Source organism: Phocoena phocoena, chromosome 5 (genome assembly GCF_963924675.1).
Source record: "Phocoena phocoena chromosome 5, mPhoPho1.1, whole genome shotgun sequence".
NCBI classification, from domain to species: domain Eukaryota; kingdom Metazoa; phylum Chordata; class Mammalia; order Artiodactyla; family Phocoenidae; genus Phocoena; species Phocoena phocoena.
The window spans coordinates 110,068,912-110,092,501 of NC_089223.1; the positions used below are offsets into that span (position 1 = coordinate 110,068,912).

Sequence of the window (23,590 nt, forward strand, 5' to 3'; positions counted from 1 at the left end):
GAGAAAAATCACTGTAACTCTAGACAGGCTTAACTAGGTATATATAAAGCACACTTTATAAAATACTGCAGTATTTGGATGGATTGCCAGGAACTTCTCAACATTATTTATATTTGCTTTGCTATTTATAGAACTGGCGGCATATCCCCTTTCATAATAATGGGGATAGCTACCATCTGTTGGACACATAACTATGTGACCAACACTTTACCTATGTTATCTTATTTAATCTTCACAACAGCCCTGTGAGGGATTTTTATCCCTACTTCCCTCATGATGAACTGAGACACAGAGAGGTCAAGTGATTTGGCCAAGATCACACAGCTAGTAAGTCATAGAGCAATGATTTTATCCTCAGTCTCTCAGACTGGAAAGTTCATGCTCTTTCTCCTATAATATATGGCTCTGTGCTTAAGCAAGAGGCTGTCCTCCCAATACAAACATTCAAAGTGTATGGCTGCCAAAAGATTAGCTTCCTTTCAACAACATGTCCATGGGAGGATGACAAAGAAAGATAAATACTATATGAGTGAGGTAAATGTTTACAATTTGTCAAGAACCTACTCTGAACGTTCCTAAAGAAACTTTATTGAAGAGTTTACTTATATATTATGGAAAACTACTGTGTCCTGGATATCCTCCAAACCTTGTGAATGCTTCCAAAATTTAAATCATCTTTCCTCCCAAACTGACTCATCTTTCTCTATTCTGTAAGGGCAACACCATTATTCATCCAATCATGCAAAAAAAAATGCAAGCTATTTTTCCCTCCTGTAACTGTCCTCATCAACTCAGAAAAAGGACAGTGTTGATTTTACCAGTGATGTGTCCCTTGAACACATCACCTATTTTCATCATCTCCACATTAGTGTAAGCCCTCATTCTCTCTTGCCCTAGATTATTACAGTAGACTCTAGGATCTCCTTCCAATATCTCCTTCCCATACCACCATCAAAATTATCTTTCTAGAAACAGGCTGGAGCATATTATTTCCCTGCTTAAAAATCTTCTCTATTCTTACCATCTCTCAGAAGATGGACTTCTTGGGCTTCCCTGGTGGCTCAGTGGTTAAGAATCTGCCTGCCAATGCAGGGGACATGGGTTTGAGCCCTGCTCCGGGAAGATCCCACATGCCGTGGAGCAACTAAGCCCATGAGCCACAACTACTGAGCCCACGTGCCACAACTACTGAAGCCCATGTGCATAGAGCCCATGCTCTGCAACAAGAGAAGCCGTCGCAATGAGAAGCCCGCACACTGCAAAGAAGAGTGGCCCCTGCTCATCACAACTAGAGAAAGCCTGTATGCAGCAATAAAAGACCTAGAAAAAGCCCATATGCAGCAACGAAAGACCCAACGCAGCCAAAATAAATATAAATAAATTAAAAAAAAAAAAAAGAAGATGAACTTAACACAGCTTGTGGCTCTTCACACTGAGGCCTCACTTTTACTTCCAGCCTCATCTCCTATTTTCCAATATCACATCCCACATTATCACTACATTAAACTATTTGAAATTATTTAAGTATACTAAGTATTCCCACATCATTATTTAAATTGCATATTGTCCACACAAACAAAAGAGTATATAAGTATAAAAGTACAGGATGCTAACGAACATTCTAATGTTCGTTCGCTAATGCTAACAAACACTGGTCATGTCAGAGCATAACTATTATTTTGAGTAGTTTTTACTTAAAACATAAGTCTTTGTTCCTCAATCTTGAACTTCCAAAATCTATTCCTAGAGTCCTATGTAAATTCTGAATGCTACTTCAGAAAGTTAATTTGGTAAATCCACTGATGAAAAAACATTGATGTAATCAGTTGAAATAAGGAAGCAGAAGACTTTACAAAGATAAATAAAATTGGGAGAACGAGCATGAAATGGACCACAAAATCAAGAATGCTGTTATCTGGATTTTAGTCCTATTGCAAGCCTTCTTGACATTTTAAAAGCATTACTGACCCTCAAATCATTGCTCTGCTTAGCAATCACCATTTCCATCAATTTGAATGTTGATTTTAATAAACAAAGTATTCTTTTAAATGTTTACATTTTTATCCCCTCCCCAGGCTGCCCCAGTGAATATTCTTTGTGTAGTTAATCCATCACGATTAAGAATATATGGATTATCCCCAAAGGGCATGGACCTCTCTGTCTTTAAGCATTGTTTTACTTATTGAAGGATTGACAAGCACAGAATTATTTCACCCATATGACAAGCTTCTGCCAGTAAGAAATAATAATAAGTCACAAATTACAGGACACTTATTTACATTACTTATTTCTTTTTCAGCTCACACACTACAATGACATGTTAAAGTTAGGCAACTAAATAAGAATTAGGCTTTGGGGCTTTGGATCCAAATCAAACTTGACTCCTTGAGCTAATATTTCTTTTCTTTTCTTTTTACCCTCTGGGTCTAGTTTCTCTGTGTTTATAGTATGTGCCAACATGTTTCTCATTAGTGTTTATTTACTACCACAGGAATCACTTTGAACTCTCCTAAACCTAGTGGAAATACTTTTCTCAAAATAAACCCAGACCATATTGGGTTTTATCGTGTAAATTATGAAGTATCAACTTGGGAATGGATAGCTACCAATCTTTCCCTCAACCACAAGGTAAGAATAGCAGGTTGTGAATTGTTTTCTTTTTGTTCTAAGAACAGCATCATAATGACATTAATTTTTCAACACGTTTCGTTTTAAGATTCATGTTTCTTACCTTTTTTTCTTTCTCTTCCCAGTACTTTTCTTCTGCTGATCGTGCAAGTCTTATCGATGACGCTTTTGCCTTGGCAAGGTGGGTTTTGGAATGAGATTCAATCGTTTAAAATACTGTGGATCTTGTCATAAATCTTTTTAAAAATGAATTACAACAAAGTACTAATTTATAGTTTAAAATATCTGAAGCCACTATTTACATTATTTTTTCATAACTTTTTTTAAAACTAATATGAGCCTTATAGCTAAAATATTGATATCAACTCAACATACACAAAAACTCACCTACCCTATTGACGTTAGATAGGGTTTGTCTAATCAGAGTCCTTGAGCTAATTAGGAGTGACACTTGCAAATGCACAAAAGTGTACTGTCATAATTTGATTTATTAAAAAGACGAACAGTGTGTTTCATTAACTCATCTCTGTGAGCCCAAGCCCATTGTAAGATTTTATGGTTAGAGTTGTCAAATCTTATTCAGGTCACTGGGGTAAGAAGTATGAGACATGGCACCCTAGGATTGAATTAAGGTACTGTTTAGGAAATTTGAATTTTTTTCTCATGGCCTGAAGGTAACTTACACTTAGAAAAAAAACAACCTACACTTTGAAAAAAATAATCAACATAGATTGGGGTAATGTAAGAATAGTAACCACAGTACCTTTGAGACATTTTTCTCAGGTAGTCTAACACTAGTAATTCAACAAGTATTTTTTGAATTTCTGGCACTTTTGTAGGAGCTAGGGACACAGCCAACTTGCTCTGCTGGCTTTGTAGTGGCCTCATTTTAGACATAAGCAAGGTACTGAGAATGAGATGCTAGTTCCTCAGGAAGCCTCATGGCCCCTTTGTCTGTGTTAGGTGTCCCTTTTATGGGGTCCTGCATTTCCAATAATATTATATTGTCAATGCTTATTAATTATCCATCTCACCCACCAAACTGCAAGTTTCACAAAGGTAGGCACCTAGATCATGTTCCTATTCATTTTATCCCCAGCTCCTAACTGTGCCCGGCCCCTAGTAGATGTTCATTAAATATGAGCTGAATACATGGCTGGAAGGATAGTTACAGCAGCACTAAAGGCATGGGACTTACATGGACTCCCTAGATAGTATACTGGAAGTCAGAAAACATTTGTGACATTTTTAAGGAGGGAATTTATAGGGTTAAAAAACAAGCTCTCAAACCAGGTTAAAATCCTCGTTCTGAATAACCTTGAGAAAGTTTAACCTGTCTCTGCTTCAATTTTATTGTTAGTAAAATGGAGATGACCTTATAAGACTCTCATGAGGAGCAAATGAAATAATGCACATAAGGGACACCAAACATTGTCTGGTCTTTCGGAAGTGCTCAGTAGATTGTATTACTTGATGAAAAAGCATCCACCATTGTTTAGTAGCAGCAAAGAAAAGCTCTTATGAATTTGCAATCTAGATTCCCTTTGTAGGTAACAGACAACTTGATTCTCTTTGGTGAATCTCCAAGTTTAATCTCCTGGATATGTAACATTAATTATTTTCATTATGCTATGGTATGTCAATCACTCATTTAATAAATATTTATTGAGCACCTACTCTGTACCTGGTACTGTGTAGACTGGGGAAATTAAGTGGTGAAAGAAAATGATCAACATTTTAGGGAATTTCCTGACGGCCCAGTGGTTAGGACTCCGCGCTTTCACTGTGGAGGGCACGGGTTCAATCCCTGGCCAAGGAACTAAGAGCCCGAAAGCTATGTGGTGCAGCCAAAAAATCAAAAAATAAACATTTTAAAACATAATAGGACCATTTAGATTTTTCTTTTTCAGGAAAACTCTCTCCTGTGGAAACATAGTGATCTCTTCCAAAGCTTAGAATCTTGGCTGTTAGAAATTACACAGAGCTGTAATAACCTTATAGTTTAATTTCCATCACAACACAACGCAGACAGTTCTTTTGCTTTAAGCAGTGAAAGCCTCTTGAACAGCTTTCTCTGAGGAACTGTGTACAAAGCAGATAACTCACACAATTAAACGACTTTCTCACATTTGCTCAGCTCCTTGGCCATAGCCCATACAATTTTGAAGAGCTTCAGATAGGTAGAAAGTGAAACAAATTTGAAAGCCAAGAAACATGTAGAATCACACAGCAACCAATCCAGAAAATACCTTAGCTATCACCTGAAGTATCGCCTGAGCTACTGAGTTATCACCCAATTTCCTTCTGTAATGCATGAGGGAAAAGGGACTCAAAGAGAAACAGACCCCACCTGTGCTGGTTAGAGTCAGGTCCAGATCACTCTGAAACTTTGGAGAAAAGCAGAAATGCGTACTTAGATGGGTAAGTGCATGTGGTTGCATTAGAATGTACACAATTCTACTCTGGTATTCAAAAAGAAATGGAACTATTGTTTCATCAGCAAGACTAAAAGGGCGGATCTAAAAACAAAAATATGCTTGATACCCCTGCCCCCAGGTTTGAGGAGCTAGTACTCTTACTGCCCTGGATGGAATATCCAGCTGGGCACATTTGTTGAAGATAAGGAGTAAAAATTCACCCAGTCACTTCTGAGTCCCCACAACAGACTCACTTCAACTATATGCCCTGCCCAGTAAAACCCTCAAATGTTCAACTTCATTTCAAGTTCCTCCCAGCCCCCAGTTCAGGCTAGTTTCAGGCCAGCCCCCTGCAATGGGAATAAAGCGCTTGATTTCCTCTCCATTTTGCTGCATGGAACTTCTACTTCTCACCATGCTGCCTCTGATTCCTCCAGTGTTAAGGCAAGGAGAGCAGAAGGAGGGCAGATGAAGGCAAGAAAGATCCTGACATGCTACTTCTGGTCCCCTCTGAACTTTGCAGATGTTTAACACTGATCCTTTTCCTTGTGTGGTGCTTTCGCGGAATATGTACCATCCACACACATTCCACGGCCAAGGGTCTTTCTCCTGCAGTTCTTTGAGGTGAGGACGTGAAAACCTCTGAACCGCATCCAGTCTACAGGAAGTATTCATATATCCTTTCCCCGACAAGGTCTGGAAGGATGGGCAACCTCATGCAGTCCTTTGTCTTCACTCCGATGTCAGAGCAGCAGCAACCACAGCCTCTCATCCTTTAGATTTCTTGGGGTATCAGACACCAGACCACTGTGCCCCCAAGCTCCAGGGTACACAGATAAAACTCTTCAGGTGGTTCCATTAAAGCCCCTTTTCTAGGCTTCATGTGAGGTGAAAAGCATCCTACACCCTCCTGTCCCCTGTGGGAGGACAGCATTCACAGTACACTGACAGAATCCTCCAAAAGCCCTCTTCTAAAATGTCTCCCTCTCCCCCTTTGCCGCTCCAATCTCTTTCGCAGGCTGGTAGTGGGCTATCAGCTAAGGGTCACAGAAACCTCTTCCTAACCATGTCAGTCCTAATTTGATGGGCCTGCGTCTTACTTTGGAGTGTAGGTTAAGGGGCTTGGTTTGGAGGCCTTGCCAAAACTGAGACAGAAAAAATCCTTTTTTTGTCTACCTGTTACAGATTTTTTACCTTTTCAGTAGCTTATATGGCACTCTGCAGCCCACTGTGTGACAAAGAGAGTGGGTGAGGAACAGCACAAGGGAAAGCAGAGAGTGCAGGCTAGCAGGCACATGGGAGGGACCAGGAGTCCCTAAGCAAGGGAGGAGTGGCAGAAAGGATGGCTTCAAAGGCCCCCTAAGCTAATGATCCAAACAGACTTTCGGTCAGGCTTCAAGGTGTAGTGGCTCCAGTGCTTTCCAAGGTGAGGGCCAGGTTAGCAAATAAAGACCACAAGGTGAACATCAGCCACACCGAGATTACAGACTTCTAGGTACACCAGATTTACCATTTTACAGGTGCTAACAGAGCTGACCAGACCACAACACAGAACTAGATAAGCAACTTTTCCCACCCTATCAAGGACTGCCTTTTAAAGAAGGGAGAAGTAGGGGAATGCGGAAAGACTCCAAAAGGGAACCAGCTGATTGCAAAGAGACTGTTTTAAGCCAGAAATCTGAATTTAATTAGTAAGTTAACATCGAGAGACCAGACACATGGGAAGTTTTCAAAAGTCTCCACACCATCTGAAGGCTCTGCTGAAGAACGAGAGACCACGGAGTCAGTTCTATCCACATAACCACCTCTCTCAACCATTTCTAATGTCCCATTCGAAAGCCATGACACTATGTTTAATTTGAACTTCTTGGAGAAGGACTGTGCAGTCTTTCCAGGTCACACCGGAGGAAGCAAAAACAAACCTTTTGTTCCAGATTCCCCAATCTTCTGGGTACCTCAGGCCAAGACAGGAAAGTAAGAATTCCCTCAAAAGACCTCTTTGTTTTCTTCTTCTTTACAGCATTTTGTGAGAACTTTAAGTTTATAGCCTCCATCCTCTCCACACTATAGATTATAGGACAATTCTAGGATTTAAGTTCCTCAGGTTGGACTCTTACTATAAATGGAAGATTTCTGAACAAGGAAAATTCTCAACCAAATCTGGCTTTCAGAGCTGCTGCTGGTCTATGGATTTAACAGAGTTTGAGACTCAAAGCTGAGTAAAAATGCTGTCTTAAGTTGAGTTCCCTCAAAGCAGAGTCTGAAATGGAGGTTCCCGAATAGGTGGTTTATTGAGAGAGTACTCTCGTGAGATAGGGAGTGCGAGAAGCAGGCTGGGGCAGGGAAAAAGGCTGAGCGACAATATGGTCTCAGCTGGAGTCTAGCTTTGCCAGATTCCAGTAGGAAGCCATATCCATGAATTGTACTACAGAGTGGATCCAACTTGAGGGAAGCAGGCTGGCCTGTTGCATTCCTAAATCAGACAATTAAAGGCCATAACCTTTTAAGCCAGATGGATGTATTTGGCCAAGGGCTATTCTCTGAGGAAAGTGCAGCTATGAGCCAACGCAGCACTGTAAGGGGGTCTGGGAGGGAAGGGCACTATACATGTCTTTGTTCTAAAAACAGATTTTTCACTCGTCGTCCCAGTAGTATCAGCATTGCCTAGGAACTTATGAGAAATGCAACTTCTTAGGCCCTACTCCAGACCTGCTGAATCAGAAATTCTAGGGATAGGGCCCAAGGGTATGTGATGAACAAACCTTCCAGGTGTTACTGATACATGCACAAACTTGAGAATCGTGATTCTACATGATACTGCTCTTCCTCAGAAGTATCAAATACCACAGAGTAACATGATTTGTGAGAAATGAAAAGTGCATCAACTTAATTCTCGAAATATTATCTCTATAATAACCAGCAAAAAATTCACTCTCAGTCCAGTGTTCTGACCATGTGACTCAAACTTAAACAAGTGATACCAAAGTGGAACAACTGCATAGCTATCAAGTATGTTGAAAAAACAAGGCACTAGGATAGGATCTTGATTTTTTCAACAGTTAAATATATAGTATTTCATCAGGGCCTCTAACTTTTGGATTACTTCCTTACTTCTACTTATGCTAATTTAGCCAATTCTTTTGGCCTTTGTAACCAAGACCCACTCCTTCTAATCTTTTCACCTACTATAAATGTGCAGTCCACGAGGTTTCTAACCAAATTACCTGCCATTCTTCCTGAACTTTCATTAGCCTTTTCGCTAATTTGATCCTCAGAGCAACAATTATTCTTCATAAGTAGTCTAAGAAAATACTGACTGGACTGTGGCACAACTGACTGTTGTGCTATCCACCCGGGAAAATAGAGAATCATTAAAATTAGAAAATTCTCAAGTTTCAACCGTCAACATAAAACTCTACAGTTTTTTTTTTTACTCAACAAACATTCTCAATAAAACACTCCATTTCTCAATATTATTTATACTTTTATTAAGACAGGCTGAATGCTCCAAAATATAAATTCTTCTAAATAAGATCAGGAACTGAGAAAATAGAAGAAATCAGCTCTCTGAACTGAAAACAAACTGTATCATATCACATTAGTGCAAATCATATGATACCAAAGGTGTTTATTCTTATCTAGCTCTCCAATACCAGTTTATCTTATCAACTCTCAGGGGAAAAATCAAGATATGGTTACATTATTTGCCATTCACAAAAAATGACCTCAAATATACTAGCACTCAATGCATCACTATTACTTTCTCAATAATTTAAAGTTTATTCTTTAATTTTAACTTTCAAAATGTAATTTGGAAAGACAGGATTCCTATCTAAGATTCTTTCCAAAACCTAGGCTGAAATTTGAGGCATAACAGATTTCTGAGAACATTATTTCAAAAGGTTCCAAAATCTTTTCTAAGGAGGAAGAAATCAAACTCTTTAAACTTTGAAATGTCGATGGTAACTTCACATTTTTTTGAGAAACAAAATCTATTTTTATTTATCAATATTATTGGGAAATGTATAAAAAGGAGATGTTTTTATGGTAAATATAAGTTCAATTGGAATGTTTTAAACATTCACGATTCTCGAGTACTGTTATATTTCCTATTCATGTCAAATGTAAAAAAATTCAATACAATACACTTATAAAGGTGCATTTGTATACTACAATCAGCTTGTGAACCTAAAATTTAAAAGTTTCTATTTGTCAATATTAACTGTATAGCTAAATGGCTTTTGTTTTATCTAAAATTTTGCCATAGCAATTTTTCAAATGCACACCTTAATGTTCTCTCTTCCCCTTTATTACTGAACATATGAAAGCACTAATACATCATTGTGAACAAACCTCTTTGATTGGGCCTTAACAGTAATGCATTTTCTTAATTGTTTAATGGAAGGGTTCTCATTAACACTGAAGTCTATGATCCCCATATTAGTACTTTCAGTCGAAGGAAACTAGTCTGTGGTTTTTAATTTACTGTGGGCTTTCTTTTTCTTTCTTAGAGCTCAACTTCTAAATTACAAGGAGGCTCTGAACTTGACCAAGTATCTCAAAATGGAAGAGGAATTTTTACCATGGCAGAGAGTCATTTCAGCTGTAACCTATATTATTAGCATGTTTGAAGATGATAAAGAGCTATACCCTATGATCGAGGTAATGTTAATGCTATATCTTATGAAAGGAGATGTTTAGCCATTAGCAGAATAGGAAGATTTCTGAGAGAAGGAGGTCCTGGGAAACACAAAAGCATATCTTGCCTGCCAAGTGAAATCAAAGGAAATTATAATCACTTGACTAATCAAATCAAAGAGATGCTATTTGTTTTTTCAACTTGAAATGTATCAGTATTTCTGGTTCAGTATACCACTTAAAGGTGTATTTTAGTGTTAGAAGCAATACAATAGTTAATATTTTATTTAAAATAAACAACATTTTAAACCATAGATACAAACTAGATCCTATTTTTAATGGATTTATCTATGTTAAAATGAATCTATTCTCATCAAAATATGACATAACTTTTCCTTATTCTTACTGCTATTATTTCCACATTGAGATTTTATTATAAGATAGTCATTCTAAATGCTTTTCTTGGCTTTGTGATTTCTGCAGCACTTTTGCAGGACACTTGTAATTTTAAACAAATTCTGGATTCCAATCTCTAGCTCTTCCACTTTCTTTATGAAAGAACTTGGACAAATGCTTTCATATTTGTGAGTCTTTGTTTCCTTTGTACAATAGGAATGTCAGCAGTTGGCTGCCTATGGTAATGGAATAGTGAGAATCATATAATATAAATGTCGTTTTTAAATCCTAAGCCAATATACAAATATTAGTTATCATTTCATCGATACTTGAGCAATCTTCCTTAGTGAGGTAAGTATGTTAGGTGTTATTCTATTTATTACACATGTTAACTAAGAAGTGGAGGTTAAAAGGCGCTTACCCAAAGTTCTATAAAACATTAGAGAGTGAGTGATCCAGGATGTTCTTATGTTCGGGACTGAAGTAAAATTACAATGTTATAAAAACTTTAATACATCCCTTTCCTAGGACAGGCCCAAAGTTCTCTGAGCTAGTAGGGGAAAAGATTACCACAGGGAACTGTGGATTATAATAAACGGGAGACTGTTGCTAAATAGTAAATTATTACTCACTCTGCATGGTGCTTTTATTTCAGAAATACTTCCGAGATCAAGTGAAGCCCATTGCAGATTCTCTGGGATGGAATGATACTGGAGACCACCTCACAAAGTTATTTTTTACCTTTTTAAAAATTAATATTCATTTAGTATTTGTTTGTATATGTTAAGACATGTTGAAAAGTGGTCAAGGCCCCAGCTCTGTGTGTGTTTCTTTTCTTAGATTACTCCGTGCCTCTGTATTAGGGCTCGCATGCAAGATGGGAGACAGCGATGCCTTGAACAACGCTTCCCAGCTATTTCAGGCGTGGCTAACTGGGACTGTAAGGTGACTGTTCACCATGTTTTCATTTCTGGAAGACTTTAAACTGAGAAATGAGGAATTAAAATCTCTGAAATACTGTTTCTTCTTCTAGTCTTCCTGTAAATCTCAGGCTTCTGGTATATCGGTATGGAATGCAGAACTCTGGCAATGAGACTTCATGGAACTACACTCTTCAGCAATACCAGAAAACTTCATTAGCTCAAGAAAAAGAAAAGCTATTGTACGGATTAGCATCAGTGAAGAATGTTACTATTTTGTCAAGGTAAGCTGGAACTTTTGAAAAAATTACGTGGATTGGTACTTGATAATTTATATGTCACAGTCTCTTTAAAATGCTAATTATGGATGATATGTTTCCAAGAAAATCTATTAAATAATTATTTTCCTGGCAAGAAACAAAATATCCCTGTAAGAGTTGCTTAAAAAATAAAGACATGTAATCTCATATAAAAAATTCTGGAGGTAGGGAGCTTCCAGTTGTGTACAGTGGTTCAACATTTTCATCCAAGACCTAGGCTCTTTCTTTTTCTTTTCTGCCATCCTCTACATGTTGGACGTCTTATGACTTCCAGAGCTCCAAGCATTTTGCCTTCACACAAATACATTCAATGGAAGAAGGACAGGAGCAAAAGAGCTCCTCCTCACAAGGCTCTGTCTTTTATGATAAGAGGTCAGTTATCTCCACTTCCCCTCATAATCCAGAACTAAGTCACCCTTGATCATTCTGGGTTATACTCTGGATCTACCATTTGATCATTTGCTGACTAGGATGAACTTGAATTCCTTTGACTGATTTGGGTCAATCATGATACTCTGAGGATGGGGTAGTAGTTTACCTTCCCTAGGATCAAGGATATCTTGACCCAAGCCCAGAACAAAACTGGTCTCTGTCAGCAGAGGAGTGTCTGCCACAACATGCATAGACACACACCCAAAAGGTATTTACATTCCACTCAGAAGGTACAAAGACTGCTTGAAGCCCATTTATGAATGTTCTCCCACTCCACATCTATGTCCCAAATCAACTAGCTTCTGCCTTTTTTATTTTTTGCTTAGTTATGGTTTCTGAGTTATTTACTTCATTCATTTAAACAACACTTAAGATGTCCTTTCTATGTACAGGTATATAGGTTGTGGGAATAAAAATGAACAAGAATGAAATCTATCCTTGAGAAACTTAAAGGTTCCTGGGAGAAGCAGAATATAAATAGTAAATTACAATGCAATAACCAATCTGTAAGGACTACCAGAAGCAGTTTGCTTTTACTTAGCAGGGCTAACAATACACTTTCACCATCTCACCTTAGGGCTATATGTGAATTCTTCTCTCTGCCCTAAGATAGTCTATCAAGAACTTGATCATCTTGACATTCCACAAAACATTATATTGATTCATTACTTTGATGGCATTGTGCTTATTGTATATGATGAGAAAATTAGCAAGTACTTAGATGCCTTACTAAGACTCTTGTGAACTAGAGGATAAGAGATAAATTGTACAAATTTCAGGAGCCCACCACACCAGTGCAGTTTCTGGAAGTTTACCAGAGCACGTTCAGATATTCCCTCTGGCTACAGCCACGGCATAAATTTAATAAAAATCTATTGATTTGGTCACTTAATTTATCTTGCACTTATTTGCATTATACCATAATTATAGCCAACTAATCCAACCATACAAGTTACATTAGAAAGCTGTTTTTTACAATCTAGGGAAGAGCAAATAAGACAACTGTAATCCCATATAAAATAATAATATAAGTACTTTCCTTTAATTTGCTGGTTTTTGGGGGGTTTTTTAGTATAATTGAATAACCAGGTAAAATGGATGAAGTACTTCTATTAAATAAATACAAATAATTTTTTAAATTAATAGTTGAAATTGTGGTTGTTTTTAGTACCTCCAAAATAATTTAAATGTTCCTAAAGTTTACATTACACTAGTCCTCAAAATTATAGGTTGTTTTTTAAAAAGTTAAATATTTTAGAAAATATTAAATTGTGTTTTATCATTTGTCTTACTTAATTGACTGTGTCAACTGGTGACTCAAGAATTGAATTACTGGAATGAAAGCGATGTTCTATTGGAATTTAGCTAAGGGTGAACACTGAAAGTTCATTTTGAATTGTGTTTCTGTTTGGCTTCTCTTAGATATCTGGATTTGCTCAAGGACTCAAATCTTATTAAAACTCAGGATGTGTTTACAGTCATTCGATACATCTCATATAATAGCTATGGGAAGACTATGGCCTGGAATTGGATACAGCTCAACTGGGAATATCTAGTCAACAGGTGGGATGATCAGATAATGGTTTATTGTTCTGTCTGATACCATCTACAAGTTCTTTCTTTTTCTCTTTTCTGTGCTTTCTCTGACATCTACACAATATCTGAAATGGCATATTATCAGAGGTAAGGATCATGGTATTTTCCTTCCAGGGAAGCAATGTACTAGTTAATTTTAAGCATAATTCATTTTCTGGAAAGTAGCGTTTCCAACTGGCAACAGAATTTTGAAATCTGCAAAGATGACTAAGCATTATTTTTAGTTTGGTTAAAACAAGTTAATTCTGCCTATTGTGCTAGCACCTAGCATAATGCCAGGCACATATTTAGTTCTCAATTAATTTTTAATGAAAACGAAATGATAATTCCTGGACCTGGGTTCCCATTAGAGCCCTACATCTTACTGAGTTCATATGGATAACTTTTGCCACCCTTAACCAGATAATTAAGCTTTAGGTATTTTGAAATTTTCTTTTTTTTTTAATTATTTTTTATTGGAGTATAGTTGTTTTAAAATGTTATATTAGTTTCTACTGTACAGCAAAGCGAATCAGCTATACATATACATATATCCCCTCTTTTTTTGGATTTCCTTCCCATTTAGGTCACCACAGTGCATTAAGTAGAGTTCCCTGTGCTATACAGTATGTTCTCATTAGTTGTCTATTTTATACATAGCATCAATAGTGTATATATGTCAATCCCAATCTCCTAATTCCTCCCTTCTTAAAAGCAAACTATAATTCCCGGGCAATAGCAGTTTTAAAATAAGGAGCAAGGACAAGAGATGAACAAATGAGCTAAAGAGATGGTTTCCTAAATTTCTTATTTCCTCCGCCTCATATGGAAGAAATGTTGCTACTCTTGGTCTTGATCCTCTAAATTTAATGCTTATTTCCATTAAAAAGATACTTCTTTGACAGAGTATAAAATATAGATTATATGTCCCAAACAAATATGTAAACACTGACCAAAGAACTATACCATCTATAATCCCCATACCAAGAAATGGCCTCTGTCATCTCCTCCTAATCTCTCCTGTCTTCCCTTCAGCACTGCCTAGTGCATAATGACCACCTTATCAGAAATACTAACTGCAAAGATAACTTTTTATATCTATACTCTTTTCTACCCTACAATTAACCAGTGTGCCATTATGTTCATTCACATTTCTTATCCTTCTGAGATCCAAATTATATCTCTAGCTCTCAGCAAAGATACCCTACGTTGCTTTTGCTTACTTGTGATCAATTTTTGTCTTTTGTATTCTTGCAACTATTGAATGTAACTGCTCATCCATTTCTATGAAGATTGATTGGCATGCTTGTGTATGTGTGTGTGTGGTGTGTATATGATGCTCTGTTCATCTGTTTATAATTGTTTCAATAAACTATTTGGTTTAGAATTAATAAATCTACCTATTGAGAACATGTTATCTGGAGGTAATAGTTCATATTATGCAAGGTAGTACTTTCCATTTTGAAAGATATATGGCTAATGACACGTACTGTGTATTTTGTTTTAATCGAAAAGACTACACAACTTTTTTTTTGGTACATGCTGTAAGAAGCCTATGTAGATTAAAAAAATGCTTACTATTAAATTATTGTGAAAATATAAGTAAATAATATTCTATTTTACATAATAAAGTGGGCACTTCCTTATTGTTTATTAAACAGAATATTTCTCAAGGCTTATTTGAATTGCTGTCATGTGAGTTATTTCAAATAATGCATATTTCATTTTTAAAAATTAGCTCATTGTTATACCTCTTGAGAATTAAGAAGTAGGAAAAAGAATAGGTGTTACATTGCCATAAAGTCATAAACAGTTGGCCTTAAATCTATTAGACCTAATGTTGAAATTTTCAGGAAAAACAAATTGATTAAGTATTTGCAGTGCTAGTTCCAAAACCCTCTCCCAAGGCTTTTAATATTTCTTCATAGTCTAATGATCTAATTCTCATATCATTTCAAATAGCCTAAAACATAAAATTATATAATAACCACATGTCAGATACAAAAAAGCCCAATATTAATTATGGTTAGTTTGAAAAATATATAATTTCCCCATTAAAATTGGATAAGACAAATTAAACAGAAATGATCCAAGCGTTAGCCAAATATTTTCAAACTCTTAAATGTTTTCCAGACTTCAGAATGTGTGGTTTTATTGCCTTTGTTTCTGAACAATTTATTGTCATCTTAAAATAAATAAGCTGCTTTTTTATAAAGCTTTTGTTACGTGATTTTTATGACAGCTGATGGCCACACCACTAATGTCCTTTCCACTTTGAAACTTAACCACAAAGTTCCAAAGATACTTCAGAAATTATTTGCTTTTGTTTATTCCATTAAACTCTTACATGAAACTATGAAGTTGAATGAACTCAATAAGCCAATATAGTGTGGTGTGATGAAGTTTGATTTAAATTTATGACTATGAATGAAAAATTAAGTCAATGGGACATGACTGAAGTCATTTAAACAGTATCTCATAAACAAGATAATTTAATAAGCACTTAACTAAAAGTTTTAAGTGCATCAAAACCATTTCTTCTGGATAACATAATAGTACTTACATACATATTAAATCCAAGAAGATTATTTTTACATAATTATTTTTCAAAATATTTAAGATATAATTAAATCCTTATTTTAGTTTTAAAAGTAATCTAATATGATAAATATACAGCATATTTCCCCTTAAATGGTACACTTCATATGATGGTTTCTTGGAATGAACATATTTTGTTTTTATATTTCTGATATTTATACAGGTAGTTGCAGTTTTTATTCAATCTATTCATTGCTAGTTTCTAAATATATTCTTCAATTTTTAGTCACAAAGAACAGAAATATTATAGAAATTATAGAAAGTCACTGGAAAAACTGTTTTCTTACCTGTAATAACAGACTTTCTTTGAATCTGTAAAATATCATTACAGGAACTTAGTGTGATTTCCTTTTTTAAAATCTCAATTTTCTTATTATAAAATAGGTGTGTATTGTTTTGCATAAAATGCAGAAAAGCAAAAATAAGGATACAAAAATCACCCATAAACCCACCACCTAAAAATAACCTCTGTTGTCACACTGCTTTTCCTTGAGCCATTTTTCTATGGCTGTTCATTTATTTATTATATTAGACATATGGTTTTTGTTTTGTTTTGTTTTGTTTGTGGCACGCGGGCCTCTCACTTTTGTGGCCTCTCCCGTTGTGGAGCACAGGCTCCGGACGCGCAGGCTCAGCGGCCATGGCTCACGGGCCCAGCCGCTCCGCGGCACGTAGGATCTTCCCGGACCGGGCACAAACCCGTGTCCCCTGCATCGGCAGGCGGACTCTCAACCACTGTGCCACCAGGGAAGCCCAGACATACGGTTTTATAACCTGCTTTTTCTTACATTATCCTATATTGTGGATATCTTTTCATGTCTTTAAGTATGCTTCTTCGATGTTATTTTAAATTCTCAGTCATATTTCAATGTGTAGATACATCTTAGTTTACTTAGCCAGTCTCCATCTGTTGGATAATAAAATTGTTCCAAACTTTCCACTGTATAAATGATGTACTGATGAACATCTTTGAAACTGAACCCCTGTTCTCTTTGAACATCCTTGAGAATTTCCTTAGGATAAAAATAATAGTATAAGTAATATTGCTGTGTTAAAGGATGTGTTCATTTTTAGAGTTTCTGATGAGTGCTGCAAAACTGTCATCCACAACAAAATTTACTATTAACTCTGACTATTTTTCCAACCCTTGACAATACCCAGTGCTGTCATTTAAAAATATTCTTGCTAATTGAGTACATGAAAACTGATATCTCATTTTAAATTATAATTCTTTCATCTTGTAAATATTGTGGAGCATCTACTATGTGCTAGGCACAGTGCTTGGTACTCAAAGTACAACAGTATACAAGGAGAAACATCTGGTTCTCTGTTCTCATGGAGCTTAGAGTCTAATAATGAAGATCAATATTAAGTAAAGAATCACACAAATACATGTAGTACAGTTAAAACTGTAATAACTACAAATAGAAGAGGTTCAGGACACACTGAAAGAGTGTAATGGGGAAACTGACCAAGTCAAGAGAAATTGAAGGTTAAGGGCTTTCCTAAGGGAGTGATGATTGAGCTGAATTCTGAAGGAAGGACAGGAGTGAATTATATGAACAGGAGGCAAAGCTTTCCTGGTTGAATGCCTACTATCAGAAAAGAGGAAAGATAAGGGCTAAGTTTTTCAGGGTCACATTAAGATTTGGGCTTTTGTTCTAAGAGCAATGATAAGGTCACTACAGGGTTTTAAGTAAGAAAGTAAAATGATCAATTTTACTCTGAAAAGAAAGCTCTGGTGGTAAAGTAAAGCACAGACCAGAGCGAATTTGAGGAAAGCAATTACAGAGCTATTGGAGTAGTCCCAGCAAAAGACAGTGAGACACTGTACTATGGATGTAATGGTGAAGATGAAAAGATAAGAACATTTAGAATTTGGTAGATTAGAAATGGGAGGCAAGTGAGGTGACAAGAATTAAATGTCTAAATTTCCAGAAAAAGTTTGCAGAAGAACCATGAGTTCAGATCTATCTATCTATCTATCTATCTATATATCTGCCTTTTGAGTCTCCTTTGAGATGCTAAAGCAGAGATTGTTTCAAGGAAGTTAGAGTCCCTTGCCAAATGCTGCTTAAGGTTTGAATAAATCAAAGAATAAAAATGCTCACTAAACTTATTGATAACTTAGAAAGAGTCTTTCAGTGGAGTGGTGGGGGCAAAACTCAAATGGAAGCAAATAACAGTCAGTAGTAAGACAATGGAGGCAAGAAATGTAGAGAAGCCTCTTGAAAAGTTTGACTATGAATGGGGAGGTGAGAGAAGATATTAAGAGAGCTATGCTAGATCAAGGGAGAGGATTTTCCCTTTTTTTATATGGAAGATATTTTAATATGTTTAATATACTTAAAAGCTGATGAGACAGATCCAGTGAAGAGTGAGAGATTTAATATGTAAGACAGGAAAAAGATTTTTTGAAAATTAATGTTTTTGAGAAAGTGAGGGAGAAATAGGAACCAAAGCACAGATGATAGAAGGAAAATAGGTATATTTATATGTTTGTAAGCTAAAAGATGTAGAGGTTACTATGTATTTTCTCCGTGAATTAGAAGACAAGATCACCTGAGGAGGAAGGGAAGAGGGAGAGTGTTTGGAGGTTTTAAGAGAGTGAAAACATTTGCAAAAGGCAATTCAAAGAGGAAGAGAATGAGTTGACCAGGATAATGCAGGACTGTCAATGTGAAGGGCCCATTTAAGATTGACAGCCATGAATTTATAGTGAAACAATATGGGGAATGTTGGGTGACCTCCCTTGACAGAATGTGTCTAGGTGGTACAAACAAAGGAAATGAGCAGTTAATTTCACCCAAAGCTGGAGTTTTGCCAGACTCAAATTACTGAAATATAAGGGCGCTTAGGGCTTAGGCAAAAATGTTACCGAAAATGGTAGACCATGGAATCTAAACTATATAAGGAAACAAACGAAAGCAAAGGAAGAGCTGATGATCCAGAAGAAAGTAGGGGTAGGGATGGTCAATGGGTCAGAAATCCAGATAACGTCAAAGAATGGTCATAGTGGAAAGTGAATGGTAAATTATGTCATGGAGCATGCATAAATTAATAATTTTAGAGTCAGAGTACCTATGGATAATCACAAGGTATGATGATGGGAATTGGTGGCTGGAGTAGAGTGGAGAAAATACCATTGGAAATGAGGAGGTCAAGAAACTAAGGCACTAAGCTGTTATATCTTCATCCATGTGGACCTTGAAATCATGACCTGAAGTAGAAAGGATGATAGGAGTCAGGTGCCAAAGTGTATCATAAATGAGATGAAGGGGAATAACCTGAAGGAACAGAGGTTCTTAAAGAGAGAGTGGAGGAATAATGGTTGGGAATCCACAATGGGGAGCATGACCACACCAATTCCCTTTCTGACGGGGTGCTATGGAGGATGTGGGAAAATAAACATTCTCCAAATAAGTAGTATTCCCTGTAAAGGGGCAGTTCCAGAGGGTCAGGTGGCGGGTTTGAGAGGTTGGGCAGCTCTAGACAGCTAAGTCAGAGGCTAGGAGGTACACACATTATAAGGACAGTGTTGAGCATAGATGACTGAGATTCTCACATTTTGAATAATGGCTGATGACATTAAGTAAAGGGAAACTGCTTGCCTTAGGTTTCTAAGAGAAGAAACATGAAAGACATAATGGATTTAAATTCAATGGTGTCTGTGATAAGAGTGAACACTGGACCTAGTATACTGAAATTGTGGATAATTATTAGAACATTTCATCTGTTTCCATTAATACATTTTCTCTTTATGTTTCTTTTGAAAACTGCTGATTCATTCCTTCACTAATTTCATGTTGGCATATTTCTCCCTATTATCAATCTGTAAGGGTTCTTTTTATAGTGAAAATATTTGCCCTTTTTAAAACAAAATAATAAATTTTTAATTTTATGGCAGTTTTTCTTTAGTATAAAATTTTGTAATGTGTATGTGACAGACTTTATTACTTTTTATTTCACGATTTCTGCTTCTGTTATGTGATAAATTTTAAATGTAAAATTTCTCCTGTTTACCTCTTTATATATTGATATATTTTATCTTTCCCCAACATTCCAACAGTTCAAGGTTTATACATAATTCTTGTGATTATTTTTCTTACACTGTGATTAATTGGGATGAAATTTTTACCTGTATTACAATGATTTGTATTTTGGTCTATAAAGAAATTTCTGATTCTTGTTCTTTAAGAGAGAAAATGCAAAAGAGATAGGAATAGAATATTATCTCTAAAGTGCTATCTTTGCACCCAGCTTCAAGTGTCTTTGCTTAGCAGACTGATATAGATCATAACCCCAAATATGCAAGCAGCTAATAAAGCTTTTTGAAAGCAGAATAAATAGCCTATATTCAAATTCCTGCACCTGCAGGAAGACAGGAAGTGTTAGTTAGGATAAAGGTGATAGAGATATTCTGCTGTAACAGAAACACAGAAATGCAGCAGTTTAAAGGACATAAATAATTATTTCTCACTCAGGTTGGTCTCCTGAAATGAGCATTCCATGTTGTTAGCGTAGTCTGACCTTATTCTATCTGTGTGGTTGAAGTTTGGAAAAAGGGGAGGGGAAAAAAAAAAAAAAGTCCAAGGCAAGCAATTTCCCTTTACTTAAGCAAGGAGGTGGAAGTTGAACATATCACTTCTTTTTTAAAAAAATTAATCATTTATTTATTATTTTGGCTGCATTGGGTCTTCGTTGTTGTGCGTGGGCTCTCTCTAGTTGTGGCGAGCAGGGGCTACTCTTTGTTGTGGTGTGCGGGCTTCTCATTGTGGTGGCTTCTCTTGTTGTGCAGCATGGGCTCTAGGCACACAGGCTTCAGTAGTTGTGGCTCGTGGTCTCTGGAGCACAGGCTCAGTAGTTGTGGCATACGGGCTTAGTTGCTCTGCAGCATGCGGGATCTTCCCGGACCAGGGCTGGAACCCGTGCCCCCTGCATTGGCAGGTGGATTCTTAACCACTGCGCCACCAAGGAAGCCCCGAATATATCATTTTTGTTCATATTCCACTGATGAGAACTGGATCACCTGTCTGCACCTAGCTATGAGGAAGGCTGAGAAATGTCATCTGACTGTGGTTCTCATGTGTGCAGGAAAAAAGGAGAACAGATTTGGGGAATGTAACAAGCAGTTTACCATCTCTGAGTAAGTGGTATGGATATGTCTACAGAAAGAAGTGTAGAATTTGCTGAGAATTTCTCCTGAATTGGATTTTAAATTAAATATGTTTACTTACTGTGTTTTGTACTTTCTGTACTTTGAAAATTACTTTTTAAAAAACTCCCAAAATAAAAAGTATATGTCTACATTTAGAGAAAATATTTAAAGTTCTGGGCACTTACATACCCTTTTCCTCCCCTAAATTTCTCTTCAGATATACACTCAATGACAGAAACCTTGGCCGGATTGTCACTATAGCAGAGCCATTCAACACTGAACTACAACTCTGGCAGGTATGAAGATAAATTCCTCTACACTTGTCAAGGAAGGAACAGAATTAATTTTTTTTCTAGGAGAAGTGGTATTTTCTCTATTCAGATCCCAGAAGACAAGAAAAAAGAAATAATTCTTATATATAATTAAATGTACACCTAGTTTTTTCTAAACTGAAAAAAATTCAAACAACCAAGAAATAAATAAAGTTTAAAAGTTGAGAAACGTGAGGCCTTGGGAGGATTAGAAGGCTCCATGAGACCATTTGGTTTAACAAAGCATGAACAGTATGTCTCCCCTTTCCAGGTAAATGTAATCCTGGGATAAGCTGGTCAAGATTTGATTCCTTTCTGAAGTCATAGTTTTAGAATTTCAAAACTAAGCCCAAATCTTTCAGATTTCAAATATCTCAATTCCCAGGGGGGTAGGGAATGTTCATTAATGTTGCACAAATAGAGATTGTATGAATTTTCAGTACCTGTATTAGATACTGGAATGTTACATTCCTCTGTATTAAGAAACAGAATAATCCTTATTTTTATAAATAACAAATACTACTATGGTGGAGTTTGGGGGAGGCTTTTGGAGGGAAGAGGGAAAATGAACCAAGTTTAACAGAGATTTTTTGATGAGCCCTCAATAAATGAACTGAACGCGTAATAAAATACTCCAGATTCCTGGAATGAAAGGCTAAGCAAAGCCATCATTCCACAGACCAGATTTTCCAGGGAACACCTTGGGGAATGTGCAGAAAATTGAGAAACCCGAAGCAGCAGAAAGAGCATGCCAGCCACCAGTGTGCTGCTCTCCTTCCCCAATACATCAGGGCCTTTCTTGTGTGACATGCTGCCAGGTGTCCAAAAGCCATGGGTAATGATTGCTAATCTGAGAGATGGGCTCAATCTAAATGATTCACCAGAAAATGTATCTCAGTGTTATTCAGTGATACTGAATGTCCAAGGAAGAAGGAAATAAATCCAGAGTGTAAAGGAAATCCTTGAAGAATAACTGGGCTTAAAATTACTTTCTTAATTATTTCCTTCTCTTTTATAGATGGAGAGCTTTTTCAAAAGATATCCAGAAGCTGGAGCAGGAGAAAAACGTAGGCAGCAAGTGCTGGAAACAGTGAAAAACAATATCGAGTGGCTAAAACAAAACAGAGACACCATAAGAGACTGGTTTTTTGATTTGAATGGTTAATGTGTTCAAATTATCATATTTTAATTTTGTGACTGCATTGTTTCTCCCGTTAAATATTTGGTGGCCTAATTTACAAGCACTCTGGAGGGAGTCTTATACATAGATACTGCTTTTGCTAAGTACTTTAAATTGTTCCTCTTTGTTTATGAAGATACTAATAGAGTAGTTAATGTACTCAGGGATTTCTTCTAAGTGTACTTCATAGGAGATTCTTTACAAACTGAAGAGAATTTAAGAGCCATTTTAATGTCTTTAAATATCATTCTTTGTATCTTAAATCTGTGAAAATAGAACAATTTGGTCTTAGCTTTACATTTTTTTGTACCAAAGAAAAACCACTTAATCTTCTCTCTTGATTGATTTTTAAAGTTTAAATACCAGTACTTGAGGGACCAATAGTATCATCTTAATCTTTATTTTATTATTCAGAATTACACAGATCTAGTATCATTGTATTCACATATGTTTTTACTCCTTTAAATCCTATCAAAGTAACCTGGGCTTATATTTTACTCTAGGATTGCATGAGTTAGCCAAAGAAATGCCTGACTGTTGCCTTTGTTCCCATAATATCAAAAAAGAACTCTCCTCTCCTTTTTAAAATAAATCTGAACGATTACCTTGAAAAAATACATTGTTTTCCAGTGTCACTTTACTCTTGAATAATAATGACTGCAGCATCCCCCAAATAATTTAGCTGGAGGCAAATAAGATTCAAGAACCCAGTCTTTTTCATACTTGGTACTCTGTCATCTTGCTCCATTCCCTACAAAGCTCCTTCAAATAAGCTATGAAATTAAAGGGAAGATAGTGCTTAACTCTACTCCATGGATTTTAGGGGGAAAGGGCTAAATAATTGGAAACTGATTAGGAAAGAGAGAAGGCTGATTATTCCATAAAACTATATGGAATTAGAATTTAGCTTTGACCTAACCTAGCAATCTAAGTGTGAAAATGAGGAAACCCATGGATGTCTCCAACATGACTCTGCATATGTGAGGATATATCTTCTTATATATAACTTCTATGCAT

The 23,590-nt window shown here is 36.4% G+C and overlaps 1 protein-coding gene across 2 annotated transcripts in view; it reads left to right on the forward strand.

Moving 5' to 3' along the window:
- ENPEP (glutamyl aminopeptidase) overlaps nt 1-23,180 on the forward strand; it is a 103,621-nt gene extending 80,441 nt beyond the window's left edge. Inside the window, exons 13-21 of one of the 2 annotated variants that reach the window (XM_065877148.1) lie at nt 2,492-2,628; nt 2,754-2,809; nt 9,557-9,707; nt 10,735-10,808; nt 10,920-11,024; nt 11,113-11,283; nt 13,174-13,314; nt 21,300-21,378; nt 22,412-23,180. In XM_065877148.1, the coding sequence (XP_065733220.1) occupies nt 2,492-2,628; nt 2,754-2,809; nt 9,557-9,707; nt 10,735-10,808; nt 10,920-11,024; nt 11,113-11,283; nt 13,174-13,314; nt 21,300-21,378; nt 22,412-22,558 (1,061 nt within the window). In that variant the 3' untranslated portion in view covers nt 22,559-23,180. The remainder of the gene's footprint in view (nt 1-2,491; nt 2,629-2,753; nt 2,810-9,556; nt 9,708-10,734; nt 10,809-10,919; nt 11,025-11,112; nt 11,284-13,173; nt 13,315-21,299; nt 21,379-22,411) is intronic. The other variant, XM_065877147.1, reaches the window with a different exon arrangement.
- Nucleotides 23,181-23,590: the final 410 nt, after the last annotated feature.